At 32.5% G+C, this 27,316-nt stretch overlaps 3 protein-coding genes and 2 non-coding genes across 7 annotated transcripts; 2 read left to right on the top strand and 3 right to left on the bottom strand.

Moving 5' to 3' along the window:
* Nucleotides 1-11,734: 11,734 nt before the first annotated feature.
* On the top strand, nt 11,735-11,819 carry TRNAM-CAU. Its single transcript is given in 2 exon segments — nt 11,735-11,772; nt 11,784-11,819. It is a non-coding gene; the product is annotated as a tRNA-Met (tRNA).
* Nucleotides 11,820-11,956: 137 nt separating this feature from the next.
* Nucleotides 11,957-14,062, bottom strand: LOC107840236. Its single transcript, XM_016684037.2, has 3 exons — nt 13,332-14,062; nt 12,890-13,214; nt 11,957-12,572 (listed from the first exon to the last, which is right to left on the bottom strand). The coding sequence occupies exons 1-3, from the start codon at nt 13,846-13,848 to the stop codon at nt 12,116-12,118; spliced, it is 1,299 nt and encodes a 432-aa protein (XP_016539523.1). The 5' UTR covers nt 13,849-14,062; the 3' UTR covers nt 11,957-12,115.
* Nucleotides 14,063-17,048: 2,986 nt separating this feature from the next.
* Nucleotides 17,049-17,133, top strand: TRNAM-CAU. The gene is given in 2 exon segments: nt 17,049-17,086; nt 17,098-17,133. It is a non-coding gene; the product is annotated as a tRNA-Met (tRNA).
* A 45-nt stretch (nt 17,134-17,178) lies between these two features.
* LOC107840235 lies at nt 17,179-19,525 on the bottom strand. Its single transcript, XM_016684036.2, has 3 exons — nt 18,389-19,525; nt 17,875-18,196; nt 17,179-17,784 (listed from the first exon to the last, which is right to left on the bottom strand). Exons 1-3 carry the CDS (start codon nt 18,777-18,779, stop codon nt 17,328-17,330), a joined length of 1,170 nt encoding a protein of 389 aa, XP_016539522.2. The 5' UTR covers nt 18,780-19,525; the 3' UTR covers nt 17,179-17,327.
* A 146-nt stretch (nt 19,526-19,671) lies between these two features.
* Nucleotides 19,672-27,316, bottom strand: LOC107840234 (cyclase-like protein 2). 3 transcript variants are annotated; one of them, XM_016684035.2, is made up of 7 exons: nt 26,724-27,316; nt 25,311-25,355; nt 24,952-25,024; nt 22,305-22,402; nt 21,484-21,554; nt 20,121-20,276; nt 19,672-19,911 (listed from the first exon to the last, which is right to left on the bottom strand). In XM_016684035.2, exons 1-6 carry the CDS (start codon nt 27,130-27,132, stop codon nt 20,151-20,153), a joined length of 822 nt encoding a protein of 273 aa, XP_016539521.1. In that variant the 5' UTR covers nt 27,133-27,316; the 3' UTR covers nt 19,672-19,911; nt 20,121-20,150. The 3 variants fall into 3 exon arrangements, with proteins under 3 accessions (XP_016539521.1, XP_016539519.1, XP_016539520.1); XM_016684033.2 differs by lacking the exon at nt 26,724-27,316 and adding an exon at nt 25,704-26,368; XM_016684034.2 differs by lacking the exon at nt 26,724-27,316 and adding an exon at nt 25,704-26,299 and having other exon boundaries at nt 19,672-19,867.

Here is a 27,316-nt window from a genome sequence, read left to right as displayed (position 1 = left end):
ATTTGATTTGAGTTCGGTTTGACTTTTTTTTGGTTAACACCAAACCAAACCATAAGTCGGTTTTTTTTCTCGGTTTGATTTGGTTCTTCGGTTTGGTTTGACTTGATGGTTTGGTCTGTTATTTTATGTAATGGACGTGAAATGAATTAAAATAATAGTTATAGTGGGATAGAGGGAGTAGAATGGTAAGAAATATTTTAATAAGATAAATTTTTTTTTTTCAAATGTTTGTACTGCATATAGAGTCTCTATAATTATTGTCTCAGTTGAAAGAATTTTTTTAAATTAAAATTATTAAAATCATACTTAGATTAACATCATCTCAACAGAAATGAAATGATTTAAGTATACAACTAATTGAAATAAAAATTGTTGAGAGAAATTGATTGTAAAACAAATTTATTCATAATTTTGCATCTCATAAAGTTATAGAAATAAACTTCAAATATAAAAAATATACAATTTTTTTTTAAATGCCTCATTTTGAAGTTTAGCTTTAGACCACACAATATATTGAGCCGCCCCTGGTAGGTAGCATTTTTTTTTTATGTGGAATTTTCGATGTTAATTCAGATTAGTCGAGTCCCAATCAAATATTGAACAATGAATGACAAATTAAAAATCAAGAAAGCGATAATATAATTACAATAATTCATAAACTTTCATGATAATATAATTACAATAATTCATAACTTTCAATAATGAAGTAGTCAATGCATTTATAAACTCCTCTGGGTTCTGTTTATATATTTCCATATAAAACATTATATAATTCACATAGACATAGATGTAACTTGTTAGTTGACCTTGAAACCTACCTTGGCCACTTGATCCTACATCTATTTCTTGCTTAGCACTAAGGTTAATGCCGTAGTAACCCATATGTATATGTCTCATTTTATGGAGATCTAATGCCATATTATTATTAGTGTTGAGAACTTTTCCTTTATATGCTTTCAATTTGAAAATATAGGGCTGGTATGGTTGGAACAAGAGATTGATTATTTTGTGATGAGTTATCTCAGAATTGTTATTTCACCCTCATTTTCTTCATCCGGGAGTTCATTCATTATGAACTAAAAAGTGGTTGGCTGATTAGTGAGGTCTTTAAAATGTCGTAGAATTCATGATTGGTCATTCCATTTTTGCTTTCAGCAAGTAGGCGACGCAAATCTATGCTTTCTATCTTTCAATCGGATACCGATTGCTTGGATTCGTTTGAAAGCCTCTAGATGACTTGCAGAAAAAATGTTTTCTAGGTTTTTCTTGTGTCTCCGAAACAAATATGAAATAAAATAAAACTTCAAATATAATATCTTCGTTTGTTCACTAATTTTCAACTATTACTATTAGACATATCCACCAACTTTCAGTTATAGATGAATGTATTATGTGTGGTAACCAATTTTGGGTTTCCATCCTTTTTTCCCATAATCTTTCTTATTTCAAATACATAGTCAATTCAAATTAATTGAATCACTCGATACTTGAATGTATTTCTTAATAACAACCGGCATTGACAGCAATGTCATGTACATGGCACAATGAAGAGAGAATTATTAACACAAATCAAAAGGTTTTTACCCGAAACTTAGCTATAGACCATCCATATCGATCTTCACATGCACTATCCGTATTTGCATGGGCGGCTCAAAGAATTTGGTAGTCTAAAGTCAAATTCTTAATAAAAGACTTCACACACACATACACATTCAATAAAATTGACTTTTGTTTGCATCATACGTGAATATCATGCAATGTACGTATATCTTATGTGCATTTCGTGGATCATATGTATATTTCATTATCAATAATAAAAATATTTTAAAAATATATATATTATCGTTAAATATGTGGAACTATCTTCTACTTTAAAATGAATGAAGTTCCAAAAAAGTTGAAGCCAAGATATTACTTTAACGACTTTATTGTCAAACTGGTCCTTGATATTTGAATTTTCTTTTGATTTTATCCAAATTAAGTGAAAAAGCTCTAGTTAGTCCTTCATACTACCTAAACTTTTCAAATTATCAATGAGATCAGTGTCGAGTCCCCCACCAATAATTGTTGAATAATACAATACATCCCCACACCAGACGTTCATTTGTCTAGTGGAAAAAAGGGAAAGAGAAGCAAAACCTTAATCTAAATTTTGATGATTTTGGCTCTTCTTAAATCACCAGCTTTTTGACTTGGTCTGTCTTTTTTACTCCCACTGTTTTATAATAAATAAATTGTTGGACTTTAACACATATATTAAGAAAAAAATATTAAAAACATAAATTTAACACAATTTTTTATTTTTACCCCAAAAAAAAAAAGTTGACCTTGTGATACCTTTTCAAAAGTTAATTGGTTGTCAAATCATAAGGGCAAATTTGGAAAAAAATTCAATGATTCGCTTATTTCGAAACATCAATAAATACCTCAACAATTCACTTATTTCGAAACGGAGGGTGTATTAAGAATACTTGTTATTATTTCATAAATAAAGGCAAAAATCTCACCACACTATAAAAGTGAAATAAAGTAAAAACAAAACCTTCTTCTCTTTGCCTTAATTTCTCTATTGTTCTTTTATTTTTTGCTCACAGCTGTAAAGGTGAAAACTACAGCATAACAAATGGACCCATAAATTCCATGATCATCTTCTTGTACCAGGAAAAAAAAAAAGAGAAAAATGCAAGCCCAAATTTGACCTTTAGTTGAATTCTTCTCATACATACTGTTGATGTAGAAAAGGTGATTCTAATTTGACCTTTGCAGTAAGTAAATTTGTAATACCAACAACTCTTTTGTCAGTGTCTATGGAATGTTGTACAAATAACTACTCCTTCAAACCCAACTTATTAGTTGATGATTTCTTTTTTATTTTGTGCTTAGAAATGAAAGCATTTCATTTTTTTTTAAATTTGTTGCCGTCAAAGTCATATATACACACGCGCACATACACAAACTATCTATGTAGCAATTATTATGCAGTTATTAATAATAATTGTTATTCATGAATGACTTATTTTAATATAGGGTATCTTTTCCTTTCTAATGGTTTATAATCAGTTTTTATTTATATTGCTAATATACTAATCTTTAATCCATATTTAATCTGTCAACCAAACGATGGATCAGCTATATACACACTTACTTTTTGATGCAACATAACCAACCAACAACAATAACAATAATATACACAGTGCATACATTCTTACAAGGAGATCGGGGCTGTTTTGGATAGGCTTTTGTGTCAACTAAACATATCAAATCAGGGAGAAAAAAATGCACTAAAGAAAAGTCTCAATTACCAACCAAATTTTAAGAATTTATGCCGGGAGTTTATATTAAGATGAATTATTCCAAACCAGCAACCAAACATATCCCTAGCTTTTGTTGACTCCCTAACATTTTCATTTTTTACAACCAAGAGAAAAAAAAAACATTTTCTTTTAAACCTTGTCTACCGAAAAAAAAAAAAATCAAAATTAAAAGGGAAAGAGGAGAGAAGCAAACATTTATTAGGCATAGTTTTTATATTTGTTTCATCTTGTGAATGAATTGAAGATGAACACACGTAACACAGCAAGCCTGGCAAGAAGTTGATGTAAGGAAATGTTTTTCAAACTCTGCCTTCTCACCATAAATATCTACTGACATTAAAAGTGACTTACATTCATACGTATGATTTTTTTAAATTATTCTTAAAAATTTGATTTTTTAGTGGTTTGTGTCTGGAACTGCCATATATATATTTTTTTTAATCTAATTAAGCTTTAGTATATATATGTTCTAAATTAACGTTGTCGATGTGGTAGGATCTAGGATGGATAACCAGAGAACAACGAGCTAATTCACGATAAATTATATATCACAATACAGATTACGAAATAAAAGAAGACAGCTTGATGCATGACGCAGAGCTATATCTGAAGGGTTCAGTCATGTAGGTTATTTGCCCTCATTTAAGCATTACCAACTGATTCCGCGGCTCTAACATAAAGAGTTTAAATAATATTGAAGCTACATGATTTGTGAGACTTCATATTACGGATCCAACTTGTTTGTGTAACTGAGAGGTCATAGTTATTTATGAGTATGTCACGATCATCATCACCAACTGGTCAGTCGTCACCATGGAAGGTCTCAAGAAGCAGAAGCTTTGTTAGTGTATGGAACATTATCTGTGTCAGTGGGCCTTGTCCAACTATTAATTGACCAAATGAAAAAGGACCCCATGCATGCCATTTATTCATAGAGCTGAAAGAGTCCAACTTGCTTACAGTGCATACGCTTCGCGTGAGTTATATTATGGTCTCCATATATGAATTTGGCACTCCCCAATAGGTTTTACTTGTCACCTTTCATTTTTCGAGAATCAAACTGCATGAACTTTGACCAACAATTAAATTAAGATGTATTTTTCATTATATTAATCTGAGAAGGATGAAAACTTACTGTTTTTCACGTAGTTTTTGAATATCTAAACTTTAAATTTAAAATATTGAATATTTTTGCTGCAGCTCTATTTTTTCCCTCTTTTTGTTCTCTTTCTATTTTTTTGAGCCGGGGGGTCTATCGGAAACAGCCTCTCTACTTCTTCGGAGGTAGCGGTATGGACTGCGTAGATTTTATCCTCCCCAGACCCGCACTTGGTGGGAATACACTGGGTTTGTTGTTGTTGTTGAACTAATTTAATTCGATTTAGCTTCGAAGAATAATCAAACGGATTCACGAAAAGTGACATGTGACAAGTAGAAGCTAACGGAAGAAGTATACATTTAATAAGGTGCTCAAACATTTGTCCTTCCACTGAGCGCAGTACATTTTCCATCTGTTTCTTCTGCTATGTACTCTCAGTTATTGCTTCGCAGCTTCTATTCATGATGATTTATCCCAAAAAGAATCCAAAGCAAAATCATATTGTCCTAGCTATCAAGACATAGGACTATATGTTTAGTGATAATTCTAAAATTTAAAGGTAAATCTATACACTGAAAAACATGCTATAGCTAACCCAATACTTCATTTAATCAAGTTTGATGGTAAGGCCAAAACTACAAAAGAATAGCATGTGAATGTTGTACTAATCAAAACATGTGACATTTAAGTTGCTCTAACAAGACGATAATTTGATGTCACTTTGTTCTTGGCTTCTTCTCATTGTGGGACTTGTGTAGCTCATCGCACAAACTATTGTTTAATTGTTCCCACATATCGTTTAAGGTTTTCACACACATATATACTCGTTAAGATTTTATTTTATTTTTGGTTAACCGTTAAGAAAATTTATAAAAGATATTACGTACTTATTTTACTAAGAGTGTGTTGAAAATGTTTGGGGATGGAGACTTGGGGAGAGACGATCAACGTTTGCATCTATGAAGTTTGTTTTCAAACTTGTTTTTAAGAAAAGATATTTTCTCTAAAATTTTGACAAACTGAATATATGAAAAAATAGGAACCATATCAATCATTCCCCAAGTTAATATAGCTGTTTCATTGAGCACTTGGATACATCTGTTGCATCATAACATAATTAGGGCCCTTCCATTGTGTGTGTGTGTGATATTATACAAGTGCTATAAATTGTAGTCTTTTCTAAGACTTCCCCTCTCAATTAGGTGAACATCAAGAACCACTTGAATTTCAATAATTTAGGTAGCCATATATTTTTACAAACTGGTTGACACATTAATACTACAGAAACAAACAGAACCTCCAATAGTAACTTGATTGAATAACCAGACATAAATGGGTGCCCACAAATTCCCATATCGAGGTACATTTTAGATTTTACTCTAGAATAAGTAGACGAGGTAGCATTAATACACAAATAATAAAGGCATTGTCCTCTGTCTTGGATAGAGTGGTCCTATGATTTTGCTAAGTGAAGGCTTGGTCTAGAAAATTTTACTCTTTGGAATTTTGTCAATATAAATTCAATGGGTTCACAAGAAAAAAATAAACATTTTAGTGAGAGATTTTCAGGGGGGGTCAATTCTTTGGCCCCAACATCTGAGAAAACTTTTGCTGCCACATTGGAAGCATGTCTTTTTTTTCAGACAAAGATCTGAGTATCTCATTGACAGTGGCTATATTATGAGTGTGAGTTATTGCCCTTATCTATATATGGTGACCACTTCCATATCTCTTATATTGGACTAGTGGTGTAAAATTGACATTGTGTATTTCCAGGCCAGTTATGTCTTCTATGGGAACCTTCCTCGTTCCGCCTTCGTACATAGGATAGTTTAAGAAGTGAACATCCTTCTTAGTATCAAAAGGGTCAGATGAAAGCATATGGCATGTTATTTCACTAGAGTTTTTACGAGGGACATGGTCGCGATGGGCTCCCTTCCAATAACAGTTCCCGATTATATTTGATTTCACACACACTAAAAAAAAAAAAAAAAAAAATTGAATCAAAGAAATTAGTATTTCAAGACTCACAAGAGTTCATATGGTTTCCCACCATAACTACACACATCTCCATTATCACTAAAAGCACTACTGTTTCAATTTCTTTTAACGAATAAAGATTTTGTATTATAAATTTATATTTTTAAAATATTTAATTATTTTTTTAATTTAAATTGTATATTTATTATGTTTAAAAATAAATAAATTGTGCATATTCAGATGATGAAAAACAAGCAACCTTAATCATTTAGTAATTCGATCTAGTTCGCTATAAACTTACATGTAAGCAGTTTATTGCTTCAACATTTATCACCCAAATGAAATGAAACACGCATATCATTAAATTTTATCCCCAAAGAAAATACCCTGTTAAGTTGTAAGGGTATATATATATATATTTTTCTTTTTTTTTTTTGAAAAGCCAAAAATATGGATGTAGCTGGTGGAGTAAAGTTAAAGAGAGATTGTGATCAACTGAAGAATAAAGATGAAAATGATAGTGACAAGACGAAGACCCTGTCAATCTAGAATATTTTCCATAGTAAGGTAAAAAAATGAAAACAATCATTTTAAAAAAAGTTGGAATGTGAAGATTTTCATAAATATTGTTACCAAGATAATATTCCATTTTCCGTTTACCATATGGTACATCTCCTAATTTCATGCCCGTGACACTGTCCTTGTCTACTATTAATGTTATATGTACCTTCAATCAAATTTGAATTCTTCTTTGCTTATTTTGGCGGCTTCACTATGTTTTTTTTTTTTTTTTTTTGTGTCTGTGTGTGTTGTTTAGGGTTTTGTAAGGTACATGAAGTCCAGTGCCAAGAGACCCCAATTCAACATGTGGTATAACAAGCTGTATACTCAGTTATGTATTTATTTTAGTTACATGTTTCTTCGATCATTTGGTTTCTTTAATTTATACTTATTTGGATTCTTGTCATTAAAAAATCCATTAGAGGGAGGTTGTAGCGAACCTTTACCCTTCCACGAACACTATCCAGTTATATAGTGAGATATTTTTAAGTTACTAGTTTAGGTCCCGTCTACCTCACTTTATTGAGTTCAAACGTTACACTAAATAGTATATTTGTTTAAATAATAAAGATGAATACAATAATTAAATTCAACATCTTTTGAAAAATTTATTTAATTAAACCGAACTTTACCAAAAAAAAATTTTAAAAGTCGATCGACATTCATCTACCACTGTAAACTGCAACAAAATAATACGATGATAGAGACATCAAAACAATATAATTAAATCTAATCTTTACACAAAAAAATTCTCAAAGCCGCCTGAAATTATAACAAAATAATACGACAATGAAAATAGCAAAAAAATAATACAACTAAACTTTACCTTTACACAAAAAAAAGTTCTCAAAACAGAGATATAAAAATAATACAATTAAACCTAACCTTTAATTACCTAAAAGAATTCCTCGACGCCGACCGACATTCATCTATACCACCTGTATGAGCGACACTTTTGACACTTTTGACACAATATAATACAATAGTGATCACAAAGCTTCAATTTTGATGAAAATAATTCTTGTATGATCGACAATTTTGACACTAAAGAACGACTTGAATGAAAACAAAGAAGATATATATATACATATCCACATACGTTGAATTCTATTATGTTCACAAAAATAGTGAGAAGTTGAGAGTTAGAAAATTAATCATCCATTAATCTAGACGTACAATCGAATCAAGTTAGATGAGTATCAATCATATTTTTCCAATAAGTAAATCATCTTCTTCTCTAGTTTAACGTGCATTTCAATATGTATAAAAATATTTCCTTAATAGAGTCATATTTTAGGAGTCTATATATGAGTCTCATTTATTTTAGAAATCTAGTTAATATAATAAAAACAATTAAATAATAAATTAAAGAAAATAGTGAAAAGATAATTTTATTTAAAAGATAGTTTTTTAACGAAGGACAAAAAGTTCAATAGCTGTCAGAAGGCCTGAAATCAACTGAATTAATACTGGGCCTTAAACAGAGTAGTCTTGGCTCATAACTCTGGGCTTACTCCATCTTGGGTTTTTTTCTGTTGATCTGCTGATCAACCCGTCATAGGTCTTATATGAGCATGCCCTAAAAGAGCGAGATATTTCATACTCAAATACTTAATATTAATCAATTCTAAACAAACATGTAATCATATAACTAAGCAGGACATTCTACTTTAACATACAAAATATATATAGGAAAGAACAAGCGCTGATCATTTTTTTTTAAAATAGCCCATAATTTGAAAATGTGGATAACTTTAGTCAGTTGGTCCAATTTATTTCCTTCTTTTAGCCACTGGCTCAGTCGGCCACATGCAGTTTCTATACCCAGTTGATACACTTTGATATCATATTGATACTCTTTTATACCACATTGATACACTTTTATAACAAGATAAAAGGGGAATCTGTGCATACATATGCAGTGTACATATATCCAATTGATACTCTTTTATATTAGATTGATACACTTTTATACCACATTGATACAGTCCGTGCAAGCATATACAATAGCTATTTTCTATTAACCGTATCCAGCTAAGACAAATAACAATTTAAAAAAAGATAGAAACGGGGAGTTTATTTTCACTCCGTAGTTTGATATCAACAAATCTTCTTTTGTTACACTTTCTACCGTATAAACTACCTAAAAATCCTTAAGCTAGGTTGAAATCCTCTGTTTGATTTTGAGGTTTTTGTTGAAAATGATGAAAAAAACGGGTCCATCGAATGGAAAAGCAAGCAAGAAAGTAGTGAAAGACGATTCTTTACCTGTTTATGAATTTATCGAGGATGATTTATCACTAAGGAGAGTAGTTGTACAAATTATTTTCGATTCCAAGTTGTATTCAAACCCTAAATCTGTTGGCCAAATCTTTACTGGACGAAAGAATTGATTGCAGAGTAAAGCAGGTGTGAAGGTTAAGGGTATTGAATCTAATCTGAAGAAGAAATTGCTCAAATCACATACAGAAAAGGTGGTTCAGTGAGAGGTAAATTAGCTTAGAAATAGAAGCTGATGAAGTGTGTTAATGCTGCTCGGAAAAATAAGGGAAAATCTGTACAGGTGTATGATGTTGGTGTTCTACCAAACTTTGAGGTGCAGAAATGAAAATGGTACACGACTTATACTGGTAGTGGCTATTTTGTGGGTATTTAATTGTGAGTGCTATTTTTATGGTATTATTTTAGTTTTAGGTACAATTTTTGTCCTTTCTCCAAATAAATATTCCCTCAATTTCGTATTAGTTGACCCTTATGGATTTGACATACCCATTAAAACATATCAATAAATAGCGATATATTTTACATATTTAACCTCTTATGTCTTTTAAAGTGCAATAATCAATCAAATGATTAAAAATTAAAATTTGGTACATATTATTGCATTCCCATGCATTTCGTCTAGAACAATGAGTATTTATAATTGAAACTAGCAATAATCATTTAATTTTGATTTTGAGAATTGATATCATTTATATGCACCATTCATTAATTTTAAAAACTATGGATGTACATATAGTAGCCATTTGACCATGAAAATTAAAATTTTTCGGAGTTGGAGTTGAAGTTGGAGTTGAAATTGGAGTTGGAGTTGTGTTTGGCCATGTCTTTTTTTTTTTTTTTGACTTTTGAAAAAACTTTTTTAAATATGATTTTATGCCCTAACTTTTACAAACTATTAAAATCACCCAACTAAAATTTACCTACTAATGAAAAAAGAACACAATTAGCCACTATTATAAAAATAATTACATATACATGGTCATATTTAATGAATTTCAATTGTGACATATATAATATTTATATTAATAGCCGTTTTCTCATATTTGAAAATTTAAAATATGAATTTTATATTAACAGATCAATGCTTCCTGTTTTATAGGTAACAAATATTATCTTTCAAGCAAAATTATTTTTTTAGGAATTTATTTAATTTATTTCCTTCATTTTCTGTTCCTAAAAAGTAGGAAATGATGAGTTGTTATTAAATTTTAGGGTGCCGCTAATTTATTTCTTTAATTTTCTTATAAATGAAAAATTTTACTGTGTGTGAATAAATATTTCTATGTAAAACATGCTTTGCATATTTATGGTATATTATATCATATACCATAAATATATAAAATACTTAGTATTTTTCTTTATACTTTGTATTTTTATATATGTGTGTATATGATATATACATGGTATAAACTTCATATATAACATACTTTGTATATTTATATTATAAATATGCTTAGAATGTTTCTTAATATTTTGTATATTTATATATATGTGTATATGATATATACATGGTATAAACTTTATATATAACATACTTTGTATATTTCTATTATAAATATAATACTTTATATATTTATGGGTATAAATATAAATTAGCAGTAAAATAATGTCTTAAATAAGGGATAAAAATAATGATGGGAGAGAAAAAGAGATATATATTAATTAGGATAGCATTGAGTTTGAAATTATAATTATTTTATTTTTTAAGACAGCTATATACGTAATATTGAAAAAGTAATGTTATAAGGAGAGTTTTATGTAAAAATTTAAAAGTTTGGGATTAGATGTAATAATAATAAAAGTTGAAATTGGAGTCGAAAAATTGGGAAAACAACAAAAACCTGTTTTCCTTTTTCAGAAAAATTTTCCGAAATTATTTTTCAAATTTTCATGGCCAAACACCATAATTTTCAACTCCGGAAAATTTTTTTGAAAAAAAGGGAAAAATTTTCATGGCCAAACAGATCCTTAGATTCCTATGAAGAATAAAATTGAAAACATGTGTATAAAATACTCTTGATTTTAGAATTTAAAAAACTAAATAAAAGCAAATATTTTTAGTAAAAAGGTCAACTAATATGAAACAGAGAGAGTAGATAAATAAATACAAAAGAAAAAGAAAAAGTCAAATCTCCTTGAGATTTACTCTCCGTTCGTTTTACCTGGAACTTATCAACATGACATATCTATTAAAAAAAAATAATTGTTAATATAAATATTTTATCATATTATCCCTATTAATTGACGTTTAGAGTAATATGTCTTGAAAATGGTTTGAAGAATAAACAATTTATGCAAAAGGTAAAATGAAAAAAAAAATTATTTTTTCTTGATATGTCAAAAGTGACGAGTATAAATTAAAATTTAATTAGAAAAAGAGTGATAAGTAAAAACGAAACAAGAAGTCATAATGAACTATAATTGGGTTAAATGAAAGTCACACTAAGATCTGGACAACAAATGTTCGGTAAGAAAAATTGAACGACGACGAACACTCGGGGTGGTGGCGCAGTTGGCTAGCGCGTAGGTCTCATAGCTTCTGAGTTATCCTGAGGTCGAGAGTTCGAGCCTCTCTCACCCCACAATTTTTTTTTTAAAATTTCTTTCTTGACCCTTCATGTATTTAGATTAAACTTTTCGAAACAAAAGAGGAAGCAAAGATCATTATTTGAGAACAAATACTTAAATTTCTTGCCCCCCTTCATGAATTTAGATTTGAATTTTCGAAATAAAAGAGAAACAACTTTATTATTTTGAGTAGTAGTTTAATACACTAATACATTTTCATTGGGCATAACATTTACTTGGTTTCTAACGTTATTTTTACATGAACTCTTTATTCACTCAGAAACAATAATTAATGTTGAATCAAGAAATTCTAGCGCTTGCAGACAACTCCACGTCCAGAAATTCCACTGTTGCACCTCAAGCTAGGCAGCTCCAAATTATTCAACGAACCCTCATTGATTTCATTTACTGCTTTAAACTTGGCCACTGAGCAATCAGCTTTAAAGAGTCCTGAAGCTGAAAATTCTTTGTCACCTCCCATTACTGGCATCGAAGCACCCATTTTCACTCTGCTCACGTAGTTCCTTCTATAAGTTTGGCCCAAAACACCATTCACTTCATCACTCAGAGAGAAAAACTTGAATCCAAGTTCAAGATGAGCAAAACAATCGTCTTGTGTTATGCCATAGTTATGAACTTTAGATTCTTTCTTTGTAATAGGCACCACCTTTGCTGTAATCTTGAAAATGTTTTCAACTTCGATAACAACCTCGTTGTTGTTGCTGGTTCGAGTGATGTATGTTGTTGGTCCGGATTCAGACATCCAGCTGTTGAAACATAATATACAATTCATTATGGTATCAACTCAAGAAGTTTTGGGTTCAAATCTCAGAAAATTATTACACTAGGTGGCCGTTTTTGTTGCTTTGTATTTGGAATTTGGTCCCAAATAGTTTTGAATTACAAATTTTAGACCAAATGGTCATTTATTAACTTCTAGCTAAACCACTGACAGCTTTGAAAAAGTAGTTGACTACAACACAAAATTAAGACAGGGCCAATAAGGTGAATATATATTCGTGCAAATCGGTCATAAAAAACTAGACTTGTGCAAACATGTTGTCATGATATAACTAAATGTTACCTTTCGCCTTTGTTGTTAGGGATAACAATAGATTCACCATCAAAGTTGAGGGAAAGACGATCGATGGCATCATCCCATGTAGCAGTCTTTTGTGCTCCAATTGAAATGCTGTGATCAGTACCATATAGGATACCAATGGCTTGAACCCAAGTGAAGTCTCTTTTCATGTTCTCATTTCGTTTTCCTATGAAGTGGGCATTGATGTGGAGGTTAGAGTCTGAGACCAAGCAAAAATCTTTGTCCTTCTTGCCGTGGAAGTAGAAAGTAATTCCATCTGCGCCAATGAAACGTGGATCTTGGCAAACTGCACCGGGCATGTCACAACCTATGTTCCAATGTATATATATTAAAACAAACGATAATTAGACATATCAAATCATGCATCATCAGTGTATGGAATTCGTTGAATCGGATAAAACATATATGTGGAAGAGACACTTACTGCAAACAGGTTTGCAAGAGACACAATCAACTTGACAAGTACCCGGGCAAGTGGTAGGGCATGTATGTTCTTGATCGTAACATTTGGAATATTTCTTGTTCTTGCTCTTGCACTTAACCTTCTTTGGGTATGTTGCTTCATGAGGAGGGTGAAAGGGAGGTGGGGGTGATAATGGAGATTCATGAGGAGGGTGAAAGGGAGGTGGGGGTGATAATGGAGATTCATGAGGAGGGTAAAAGGGAGGTGGGGGTGATAATGGAGATTCATGAGGAGGATAAAAGGGAGGTGGGGGTGATGGACCATCAATGCAAATAGGCTTGCAAGAACGACACTCAGTAATACAGCCGTTAGGACAGAATTTGGGACAAACATGTGGAAGATTTTTGCATTGTTTGATCTCATCATCAGAGCAATGAGAATGGCTTGGATGGTTAGCTATTCCTGGGGGAGTAGCCTCTACTATTGCTACAACCATTACCAATAAAACCACAACAATGTTTGCAAATGATCTAGCCATTTCCCCCCTTGAAATATGAGAAACCTTTTAGCAAATTAATATGTAGTTGAAATACTGGAATTGTGTTTTGAGTTATGGGATTTCCTTAAAGAACAACCTCCTTTTATAGGTGTTGAGAATGAGAAAAGTGAGACTATTGTTTCGTGTTATAATGTCAATGTATTTTGAATGACATAATTGTATGTTTCTTTATAAGTTAACTACCACATGCTTTAATATTTCTTTTATCATCAAGTCAACTTTTAACATTCTCTATCAATTTCTCCTTAGTAGTTTGTCGCTATTCGTAGCATCACTTGATCATAAAGTTGCCAAATATTCATATTTTTGACATCTTATGCATTGCACTTGCACAAATAATATACATCTTTTCTTGAATTTTAGAGTAGCTTAGAAAAAGATTAAAAAGAAAGAATTTTGCGGTCTATTTCTATTCAATTAATATGAGCTTAATTAATGTCTATAAGTAGGCTGATAGTATTGTAAACTAACTTTTAGGTCATTTAAAAGATAACTACAGACTATAATTTATCATAAAAAGTGAAATTCATAATCAAACAAGAAAATAATGTACAAAATATTAAAATACATTGATATTACCAAAGTTTGTTATATTATCCGTATATATACCTTAATTTAATTCATATATATGTGCACTTCACCGGCCATGCAATCAGACAAAGTGATATACAATATTCATAATATAAAACGAAGAAATATGTTAACTTGTAAAGAGCTTAATTATTAGTATTAAAATGAAGTGTGAATGTTGGGAGGGTTGGTACTTTTCTTGCCAATTAATATGGAATAAGGAGTTACGTAATTCAATAGTACGTAAAGGACCACGTAGATATATTTCAGAGTTTCATAGATTAGAGTGGTTGGTAAATTTATGAAGTATTATTAAATATTGATTAGAGTGGTAATTTCGAATGCAAGCAAATTGCCATTATTTTGTGTTGATATCTCCGAAACAAAAAGATACACACATTTGTAGAACAAGAAAAATTATGTGTCACGAAAGTATTTGCAATGGCGAAGGGGAAGTAACAAAGAAAGATGGACTGATAAAAAAAGGAAAAACAATGGACAATAAGGATATCTTAATAAAATTAATGGCCTAAAGTCAAATTTAATTTGAGGCATTAAAACTATACATATACAAAATAAATAAAAAATTAATGTTGCTTTTTATTGTTTTTTCATAATTATTGTTTTTAGTGTAGTATTATATTTCACATACTAATATTATTATTTATAATAGTAAGGATTGATTCAAGTTAATAATACGTTAGCATGCATTTCCAATATATTATATTGTAAACATATTATTTATTATTATAAAGATTTGAGTAGTTTAACTCAAAGTTTCAAAATAATTTTATTGAATGATTAATTTATTTATTTTTTGCTATATTCAATATTGTCAAAAAGAAAAGGAAATTATAAAATTACAATTTAAATTTTTTCGAGTTATAATCATATGAATCGCTTTTTGTGACTTTTCTTTCCATAGGTCATCGGTCGTGACGTTTACGAAGGGTCAACCCCTCGAATTTTTGAGTTCTTGGCCTCTATTCACACTTAAACATCATATGCTTGTGTGGATAGCTACTGAAAGGGTGTATGGCACGATGAAGCTTTGCGGCTATGCCATTCGGTGATCGCTGACAAGAAGGTGACGGCCACCCCAATCAAATGTCTCAGAAAGGGTAGTGATTTCCCGTGAAAAGTCCCCCCCTCCTTCAATATCATGATTGGGTCGACCAGGCTAGATCATGAGTGAATATAAGAAAAAATGTACATAGCTGTTCCAACTGAAATACTTAGAATAATTCTACCACTTCTACTTGGAGTAGCCTTTTTAGTGCTAGCTAAACGTAAAGTCATGGCTTTTGTGCAACGTCTTGAGATTTTGGGGCCTAAAGCAAAGACTTTTTACTAGCCTCATCCTTGAACTACCTATCGAAAATAGTTTTTGACAGAAAAGTAAAATAAGAATGCGTATAGAAGAATGTCATGATTCTCTTTATACTTCATTAGTCACTAATTGAGTCATAATCCTATATCATGGTACTTTTATTTCACTCTCTGTTGTATGCTACTCTTATGGAGCTTAAGTATGGCCAAGGCGATTAATTATATGGAAAATGCATATAATTGAAAAAAGGAGAGGAAATTTAGAAAAGATTTAATAGCTCTCTTTCCACTTAATTAATCATGGGTTCTAATTATTCTATTAGGTTAGAACAATATTTCGCTAGCAGTAATGTACCTAACAATGCTTTATGTAATGACACATAATATTTATAAATAAATAAATCACTGTTAACCAAAATAGAAATCATTAAGCCACGATACCATACTATGGTAATTGGCAACTCTTAATTTGTATGACGATTTATTATACGTATGGATAGTGTTTGCAAAATTAAGAAGAGAGAAAACACGACTTTGTTCTATTGATGAGTTGTATATCTGAAGTAAGCCTTATAGGAATCCTTCCAAATTAAACAAAAAAATTCATGAACCAATTCTTGCTAAAAGATACTTTTACAGAATCTTTAATTTACATTTCCATATTGATAAATAAATGAATTTTGGGAATAATTTAACCAAAAAAACTAGCTCATAACTCAACAAAAAATTAACTCGGGGAGAGAATTATCAAAGATCGTATAAAGAAGGCTAAATTTTTCCTCCCGTGAACGATGTGGGACACCAACACATATATAATTCAATTCTAATCGAATACTTACAAGACTTCTCTATATACATGCATTTATTTTTTCAGGATATAATATATGCTAAATCATTTGTCTTCCAACGCATAATCTGAACTAGGCTTAGATCGATGTCCTCCAATTGGGTAGATAAAGTCTTTATATGTATTACGTTATATGAAACACTTATATATCTGATAAAATTATTAGGATTAAGAAGCTCGTGATACAGAAAATAAGAAAGGAAAGATTATTTATTATGATATAATTCACTCATATAAGCCAACTGTTCATTCAGTCACGTGTTATACACTCAACAATCACAATTTTTAGTGGTCATAATCTGTTTTTGACTTTAAGCTTTCATTCAAAGGAGTGTAGTAAAAATGAAAATTTAATTGTAATATTTTGGTGAAGAAATTTTTCACTGCACTTTACAAGTAATAAATAAGTGCAAGTCACATACGCTCAACATACGGGGTGGTGGCGCAGTTGGCTAGCGCGTAGGTCTCATAGCTTCTGAGTTATCCTGAGGTCGAGAGTTCGAGCCTCTCTCACCCCACAACTTCTTTTTTAAAATTCAATTATTTAACTTTCCGAAATAAAATAGCAAAACAAAGAGTCTTATTTGAAAGTTTAATAATTAATACAAGTACAATTGTTCGTTAAACATGGCTTTTGAGGGTTTCTAATTAACCTTATTCATTTAAATTTCTAGTACAACTCTTCATAATTCATTGATCTACAAATTAAATTCTAGCGCTTGCAGACGACTCCACGTCCATGCATCCCACTGCTACATTTCAAGTTGGGCAGCTCGAAATCATTCAACGAGATGTCATTGATCTCATCTACTGCTTGAAACTTAGTCACAATGCAATCAGCTTTAAAGAGTTCCGAAGCTGAAAACTCTTTGTCACCTCCCATTACTGGCATCAAAGCACCCATTTTCACTCTGCTCACATAGTTCCTTCTATATGTTTGGCCCAAAACACCACTTACAACATCACTCAGTGACATAAACTTGAATCCAAGCTCAAGATGAGCGAAACAATCGTCTTGTGTTATGCCATAGTTATGAACTTTAGATTCTTCCTCTGTAATAGGCACCACCTTTGCTGTAATCTTGAAAATGTTTTCAACTTCGATAACAACTTCGTTAGTGTCACTTGTTCGAGTAATGGAGGCTGTTGGTCCACTTTCAGACTGCCACCTATTGAAACACAATATAATAAAGTCATTAGAAAAAAAAAAAAATGAACTTGTGAGAATTTGAAAGGACGTATTGAGACATAATATATACCTTGAGCCTTCATTGTCAGGGAGAGCGATAGTTTCACCATCAAATTCGATGGAAAGGCGGTCGATGGCATCATCCCATGTTGCTGTCTTTTGTGCTCCTACGGATATCTGGTGAGTACCATATAGGATACCAATGGCTTGAACCCAAGTGAAGTCTCTCTTCATGTTTTCGTTTCGTTTTCCTATGAAGTGGGCATTGATGTGGAGGTTAGAGTCTGAGACCAAGCAAAAATCTTTGTCCTTCTTGCCGTGGAAGTAGAAAGTAATGCCATCTGCACCAATGAAACGTGGATCCTGGCAAACTGCTCCGGGCTTGTCACAACCTACATTCCAATATATTTGAACAAGCAAAAATTAGATTTTACTTCAAGAAAAATGATAAAGACATTTTAACAACATGAAAAATGGTCCCTAAAAGTTCAAATTCGGTAAGTTCTGAATCACGACATATCAAATGACGCTTTATTGTAGACGAGTTAAATCAAATAAAGAGTGTATGTGTAAGAGACACTTACTGCAAACAGGTTTGCAAGAGACACAATCGACTTGACAAGTACCAGGGCAAGAGCTAGGACATGTATGTTCTTGATTATAACATTTGCGATGTTTCTCATCCTTGCTCTTGCACTTGACCTTCTTTGGAGATTTTGATGGATGAGGGGTAGAGGGAGGTCGGGGTGATGAGCTATCAATGCAAATAGGCTTGCAAGAACGACACTCGGTAATGCAGCCATTAGGACAGAATTTGGGACAAACGTGTGGAAGATTTTTGCATTGCTTGATCTCATCATCAGAGCAATGAGAATGGCTTGGATGAAAAGCTATTCCAGGAGGAGTGGCCTCTACTAGTGCCACTATCATTACCAAGAAAATCCCAGTTACTGCCACAACATACGATCGAGCCATTTTACTTTTGAATATATCAGAACCTTTTAGTAAATATGTTGTTGAAATAGTGGAATTGTGTTTTGAGTTATGGGATTTCCTTAAAGAAGAACCTCCTTTTATAGGGGTTAAGGTCCAAGAGGATGATCAGGGGGAAAGTAAGGCTATTGTTTCGTGTCATAATATCAATGTTTTAGTATAACATAATTGCATGTTTCTTGATTGTTAGTCATCTTGTAGCACATGATTCTTTTATCAAGTCAACTATCTTCTCTTCATTTTCTTTAGTAGTTTGTTGCTATTTGTATGAGCGTATAACATCACTTGATTGCAAAGTTTCGAAACCAATACTTTTCGCGTCTTAACTTCTATATGTTGATTACTTAAAAGATATCCACAAGGAATCGTCCATAGAAAGTGCAGTTAGCAACCTGAAAAATATAATAAGCTTAATTAAACGTTTAAAAATCATTTACGTATTCATAACAAATACTCACACATTGGAAGAAATATGTTACTTCTGAAGAACTTATAGTATTAATGAAGGATGATTTTTTTTATTATTATTATTATTATTTATTTATTTATTTTTTTCTTTTGGGGGGTTCATTTCTTGTCAATTAATCTGGTATGAGTGGGTTTGCGTAATTTCAATAGTACGTAAAGAACCACATATTATTTAGGTTATTACGGTTGGGTATTGTGGGATTGAAAAATTTTTTAGTTGTAAAGTGAATCCATATAAATAAGTAATGTGGAATGTCACTTGAGCAATGTGCAAAAAGTTTAACCAAATATATACATATTCAGGTGAGAGTAACTTTCAATGTATTAGTGAAGTCAATACTTGAATGACCACCCATGAAATTTTCCTCCTGTCGAAAGCAATATAATGACTGTAAACATTGTCACCTTAAGACAAATAACTTGGATCTAAATATATCAATTATTCTCTGTCAATCCATGAAACATACCATGAAATCTACAGATTATTGCTCATACTAAGCGTTTTTGGCCTAAAAGCTAAGAACAATTACAAACCTAAACTATTCTGAAAACATGTCCCCTTTGCAGCACTTTTTCTTATTCGATGCTATATCCAGTGCTTCCTCCAGCAATTTATCCAAGCAAACAATGTGAAGAGTGTGCATCACTGTAGCACACATAACCAAGAAGAAAAGAAAAGGCTATAAAATTTCATCAGATCAAATCGATTCAAGTACAGTATACACAAGGCATTAATAGTGAGGAGATACAAAAATAAAGATCAGATATATAAGTTTTTCACATTGAACGCTCTTAACATGTTATTTTTCACAAAAAAGATAAAACATACAAGTTAATATGTTCAGAAGGAAGTACCTTAGGGTTGAGGTGGATACGAGGAGAGTATTACTTGATCAGTATACATCTAATAGGCGATCCCTCCGCACCAAGCAACCTTAAGGGCAGACAGTGTACAGTGTATAAACCAGCTTCTACATCATCCAGCTTCAGCCCTTCTACAAGAATAATTTCCTGGAACATTTCAAATACCACAAGATTGGGAGGATTATTTACTCGCATTAGAATAAGTAAATGTCAATAAAGTGACTAATCTAAACGTTCTATTGTCTCTTTAAAACAAACAAAGAACAAAGATAACGCTTGACTATAATTTTCTTTTCTTCTTTCTTTTTCGAAAAAAAGATCATCCAACTTGCTTTCACAATTTTGAAAACAAAGATCATGTCAATGGTCAAACCATCAAAAGGTTGAGATATTATCTAAATTTATGTTTAACTAAGAGCTCCACACTGTTACCAATTCAGATTTCATCTTTTATGAGTTTCATGTACAGAAAAGGATAAACAGGAACAACATAAAAAATAATTTTTGCTGCCGCCTCCTCTAGCTCTCTCCACATAGAGAAGGAAAAGTGAGGCTCATGTACTTTACCATTAAAAATGACTCAGAAGTTGCGACTTTCTATAACTTCTAGAAGGTTAAGACGCAAATAGTGTAGTTTCTATGGTAAAGAAGCTAAGACTGTTAATCGTCATTATTGCATGACTATGCAGATCTCTTCTAAAAATGTTGAAGTGAAGATCAATATAGACCCAAAATAACCTTACCTGCATTGCAGATGACATCTAGCTCACAATCTAGCGTAGAAGATTTAGAAAGCACCATAATTGCTACAACTAGCATCAATATTGAGATACCAGTTACTAGATTTAAATTGCTAATTGTAGCAATAAGGATATATTACAGTGAATCATTTTGTTATCAGCCTTCACTGTATTCAGTTAAACCAAAGTTAAATAAGGCCAACAAGCTTTCTGGTAAGCAAGAAGTTGGAAAGCAGATCTAAATTTTGAAAGGTAATCCACCCATATAGGCAAGCAGGGGTTTTCTATCTCCATGATAGGCACTCACTTTCTGTTTTTTTCTTTTTCTCTTTTTCACCTTAAAAAAAACAGTGAGTTGGATCACGAGTTGCGTTTACTGCTACGAGCAACTTGAATATGCAAAACCACTCTCATGGAATAATAAAATACTAACTCAAGCTAAAGTAGAAATATTAGGCAATTCAAAAGAATCAGAATTCCAGGTAAATCTTAGAAATATCATTATATACATTTGCAACTACACACACTCAATCAACAAACCCAATTCTTCCACAATGGGCGTCAAATCATAGGTGGCAATAAAGGTTCAACTTAGTCCAAATATGATGACTTACCCTGCTTTTCAGGAAAACGTGATGGGAAGGAAGCAAATCATCAAAAGCAGCAACTGATAAGTAATCAATTCCTGGAAAAAAGAAAAACAAATGTCAGTTACGAATTCTTCTACCAGCCAATAATGATTAAGAGGAAAATCAGGAATAAGTTATCAATCAATTACTATAGCTGGCAGTAAGACACACAAGCCTCATACCACATTCAGAATTCAAAACTGGGAAATGAGAAAGGATAAACACCCAGGCTTGTAACTATGATGGATTATTGTCAAAGAAATTTGTTAACAGAAGGCAGTAAGGGAACAACTAGATGAGGATAATAAAGGTACATGAACCATGATGTGAACGGACTAAAAGTCGGATAAAGCAAGAAAATAAAATCATATCCAAATTCCTTGCTCACCAATTGAAAATTCGGACATCACTCATCAGTCGGACTGAGATAATTCACCAATTCAAGCACTTACATGATCTTCAGGATGTTCCATTTACTGATGGATGAAGTACTGCCAAGACTCATGCAGAATTATATCTTGTAACTGATAAAATATATTTACACCAATGATAAGTTCACTCCAGTAACGACCATGCAAGAAAATGCAAGCTATGGAAACAATTTTCACTTATTACAATAGATGGTAACCGTATCAATCAAGCAAGTTACCACAGGAAAAAGGAAAACAAAAAGAGAGAACCCTCGGTGTAACAGGACACGAAGTATACTGTATATAGTTGAGCACTGCTATTACCGACATTCAAGCATGCAGTAAACCATAACGTAATAGATTATTAAAATATCATCTTGCTACAGCCTATCTTACCCACAAGTTTGATGTCAGTGTTGTCCACTAGCCATTGTGCTCCATCCTTCATGAATCCGACATAGCTTGTGTCGAATGCCTTTTTCCACATAAGACGCCTGAAAGTCAATTAAGTTTAATCAAGACACACTGTATGACTGTAACTGTACATCCAAGTCAAATCCTTTAAAATTTCATGCAAAGAGTTGTTTAAGGGAACCTGATGACTTCTATCCTTCTTTCTATACCAAGTGATTATGCATAGGTTAATTAGTTGAAATATGAGCAACAACTACATAAACAACAAGTGCATCAAAATGAAGCTCTCAAACAGAATACACCTGCACCCCGAGAAGAAGATGGAGGAGAAGAGGAATACAATTATAGCCTGTTCATGTAAGGGGGGAAGAATCCACAATGAAACTAGACTTCTGAGGAAGGATCTCATTCTTCGCAATAGCCAAACCTTGATTGCTTATCCTTCAATTAGGTTTTAGAAAAATTTAGCCAGAGAGGTTTAGAGACAGATATTTGAATTAGATTAGGCTTCGCAATACATTGTAAAGCATGCGAAACAACAATTAGGATCCACTTGGATGCTTGGTCTGAAGAGGTATGTGATAAAGATACTATTTGAAATGTGTAGCCATTCCAGTAACTACCATTCTATGCAAAACTGAAAAAGATAAATTAGATATCCACAATGAACAGATAGACAATGTGCTGTAAGTTTTAATATGTTGATAAATTAGATATCCACAATGAACAGATAGACAATGTGCTGTAAGTTTTAATATGTTTTTTACAATTCACCGATCCATCTTTCTGAGACTTTGGAAGAGTAATCTGAGATCAACATACTGTAGAGGCACATTCCACGGAGTCAAAAGGCAATTTTTTTGCTGTGTTCTACTTGGTTACCATGAGGCAGAAATTGATTACACCCCACACAAATTAAACTCTTACATTGACCAACAATTTAGATTTGAAAAAGGAATAAAAAGTGTGCATGTCACTTAACATTTGATAACCCTCTTCGTACAACACCACAAAGAAAGAACAGAAACAACCTCTCTACGTCCCCGTGGTAGTGGTAAGGTCTGAATACACTCTACCCTCCCCAGGCCTCATTTCACTTGGTATGTTGTTCTTGTTGTATATTTACTAAATCAGATGTAAGGATAAATCTTTTTACTGGATGTCTGTTGTTTAACTTTGTTATTACGGAAAAGGCTCAAAAATACCCCTGAACTATTTGAAATAGCTCAAAAATACCTCTCGTTAGATTTTTGGCTCAAAATACCCCTCCGTTAAATATTTGACTCAAAAATACCCCTCCCTTTAACGAAATTCGGAAAAGAATCAAAAATACCCCTGAACTATCTGAAATGGATCAGAAATTACCCCTCGTTAGTTTTTTGACTCAAAAATACCCTTCTATTAAATATTTGGCTAAAAAATACCCCTACCCTTAACGAAATTTCACCAAGCATGTCACCTAGATAAAAAAAAATACGTGGCTATGCCACATTACCATCCACATGTAAAATGTTAGTATTTTTTAATTATATGACATTCCTTTCTTCTTTATTTTTATTTTAATTTTTTTGTAAAGCAGTTTTATTGATCTGAAAAAAAATATGATCAGCAAAATTAAAAATTTCTAAAAATATTTAAATAAATTAATATTTTTACTGGATTTAGTTTAACGTTTTTGGAATTTCTCGACATTGGGAAGGTACTAAATAAATTTTGTTAAAGGAGTATTTTTGAGCCAAATATTTAACAGAGAGGTATTTTTGAGCCAAAAAACTAACAAGGGGTATTTTTGATCCATTTTAGATAGTTCAGGGATATTTTTGATCCTTTTCCAAATTCCGTTAAGGGGAGGGATATTTTTGAGCCAAATATTTAACGGAGGGGTATTTTTGAACCAAAAAACTAACGAGGGGTATTTTTGATTCATTTCACATAGTTCAGGGGTATTTTTGACCCTTTTCTGTTGTTATTATAAACAACCTGGCCTGAAGGAAAATACTTAAAAAGGCACTGATTAAAAGAATGTGTATGTGCATCATTTATCAAAAAGGGTTTTTTTAGGAAGCCTCTACAAGGGTATCTCAAGTTCAAGCATATTGATGTAGGGTGCATTTGCCAAAATTCTTTAGGGTCTCGATGTTTTCAGATAATTAAAGGGCTTACTGGAAACCACCTCTATTCCCCATAAAGGTAGGTGTAAGGTCTGCGAACATCTTACCTCCCCTTGTGGGACTACACTGGGTATGTTGTTGTTGTTATTGTTAATCACCCAATGTAAATTTGCTGGATACATGTCAACCTAATTTGCTTATGGTGATATTGGAATACATTGCATTCAAATGAAATGTTATATAAATACCACAAACCAGATTCCTTGATGATTTGGAAGAATCTTTAAATTCTGGACATACTCCACAACATTATTAATGTGAGAAGAGACAAACAAAAACACAAACCATAAGAGTGGCACGTAACAAAACTTCCAACTACTTATATAGTATACGGCAGCAAACATGTCAAAAAAGAAAGGAGATGCTATACATAACTTGGAGATATCTTGAAGAATGGAACTTTAATCAACAACAAACATGCAACTTAAGCACAGTTCTATGGTACCGCTATAAGTTACCTGTCAGTGTTTAGTGTCCTGAAAAGTACTCGTTTGACTCCCTTAGGAATATGTAAGGATTGCATAACATCCGCTGAATAAAAGAAAACAAAAGAATGATCATATATAGCCAATGAACTTATGCAAACAACTCATCTATCACTCAAATATCAGAAAATATTTCTTCCTCGTAGTAATTATACATATCATATAGTATGCAAGGTAAAGACAGGAAAACTATTAGCTCAACAATTTCAAGTCAACTGATATGCTGGCAAATCGAGAACTGTGTAAGACAATAAGATGGAATAATTGATTCAAAAATAGGAGAGTTTGTCATCCTAGAGACATTCGGCATTAGAGAGAAGGGGGAGATTTACCAGTTAAGTTCTTGTCTCTCGGAACATCAACTAGCAATGCAGGACCTGTTAAAGCAAGTGAAGGACATGATCATTAATGCATGAAAATGTGTAATACTGCCTGTAAAAAGATAAAAACATTAATACACACTGCTAAAAGACTAATGAAGGAAAAAATTTGGCAATATGTACAAGTGAAGAACTAATCTCCAGCCTTCAATATCCCATCAATTTTAAAGATCAAGTAAAATTCACGGTTAATTTGTGTTTCAAACTGCAGTGTAGAGTTAATCAGACTTGTTCATGAGTAGCTAAAAACAAGCACATGAGTAAACATTTTTCAGAAGACCAATAGTTATTATATAACTAGAAGTTTTTAATGCCATCAAAGGTACAATTTCCTGGGGCTAATACCATTGAGAACACTAAGGTCAAGGGAATCAACATCAAACCCTGCCTCATAGTACTCCTGATACATATGTCCTGGTGCATCAACATGAGTGCCAGCATGAACACCTAATCTCAATTCCGAAAAGTTGTAATCAGAGCCATTCTTCATGCTCGACAAAAGAGTGAGAAACTGTCCAATTCCTTCATCAGAATCCCCCACAGGAGTATGAGGATTGAACTGGTGTGTGATATCAAATATTTGTCCATCTTCATACACCTCTCTTCTCAATGGTCTCAACTCATCAGTAGATCCAACACAAGCACCAGGTTCATCACCATATTCAGTTGGATATGCATCATTAAGTGATGAAAAAGCAAGTGATATTGTACTTACAGCCAGCAACTCAGCTAATACTAGCAACTTAAACACAGCCCTCATCTTACTTTCTATAAAAGGCCTGAACTTTGGCAATGGAAATTAGAAAGATCAAGGTTATGGCTTCACAATATGGTCAAGTAAGTAGATATAGCAGTTGGTAATTATATTTTGGTAGGTAAACATTGATTACTCTTCAAGAAGAATCTTTCTTTTTTTTTGAGTCGCACTTATCGCATCAATCTCCAGAAGGAAGTCACAACAAGACAAAATTTTCAAACATTACGGCCTTAGCAGAGGCCAAGAGGCAAGAAGAATATGGCCACTGTCGCTTTCTAATTTATTTAATCAAATACGTGAAACTTACGTGATGGTGACAGAAATCCACAAGATAGTCAATTAATCAAAAGTAACCTCTTTCATCCATGCGATACTAGGGTGGGCATGTCATGATATGATTCGGTAATTTCAATTTTTGATTTATAAAAATATCACATTAAATTAATTCAGTATAATTAGATATTCTAAAGTTGTTTGTTTCGATATGGTATTAGATATCCACCCTACGATCCTATGTCCACCCCTAGTCATACCGGTGCTAATCTAATACTACCAGCACTACTATAGTAATTATGTGGTAAAATGAAACTAATTTGATAAGTAGTTACCATTGAGAACTTGGAGGTCGAGAGTGTCAACATCAAATCCAGCATCGAAATAGTGATCGTAAACATGTCCAGGAGCATCAATATGCGTGCCAGTATGAGTCGGAAGCTTCATCTCAGAGTTATTAGCAAGAGAGCCATTCTTCATACTTTTTGGTAACCACAGGAACTGCCCTAACCCGTCTTCTAATTCCCAGGACGGCATATCAGGTGTCATTCGATGCGTAATATCGAAAATTCTTCCGTTACCGTAAACTTCACGACGGATAGGGATTAGGTCATCGGAAGAAGCACTAGGTGAACAGGAAGTTGTCGTTTCAATACCGTACGGTGACGGATAAGCGGAATCGGCGAATGCAAGAATTACTTGTGAAAGAGGGATTAGTACAAGTAGAAATATAGGTATTTTCATTTCGCCGGAGTAATTAAGGGTTACCGGTATTTGAAATTTTGAGCGGCGGAGCTGGGCGGTAGACGGAAGAAGAAGAGAAGACCCCGTGATTGAATTAAATTGTACTAGTAGTAAGTTGTGATTATAAGGTCACTCACTCAAGTGTTTCAGTGGCAAGTGGACATTATTCAATTTGGATAAGCTA

Source organism: Capsicum annuum, chromosome 8, assembly GCF_002878395.1.
Source record: "Capsicum annuum cultivar UCD-10X-F1 chromosome 8, UCD10Xv1.1, whole genome shotgun sequence".
Classification (NCBI taxonomy): domain Eukaryota; kingdom Viridiplantae; phylum Streptophyta; class Magnoliopsida; order Solanales; family Solanaceae; genus Capsicum; species Capsicum annuum.
The sequence above is the reverse complement of the archived record's forward strand: the minus strand, read 5'-3'. Positions and strand labels throughout refer to the sequence as shown.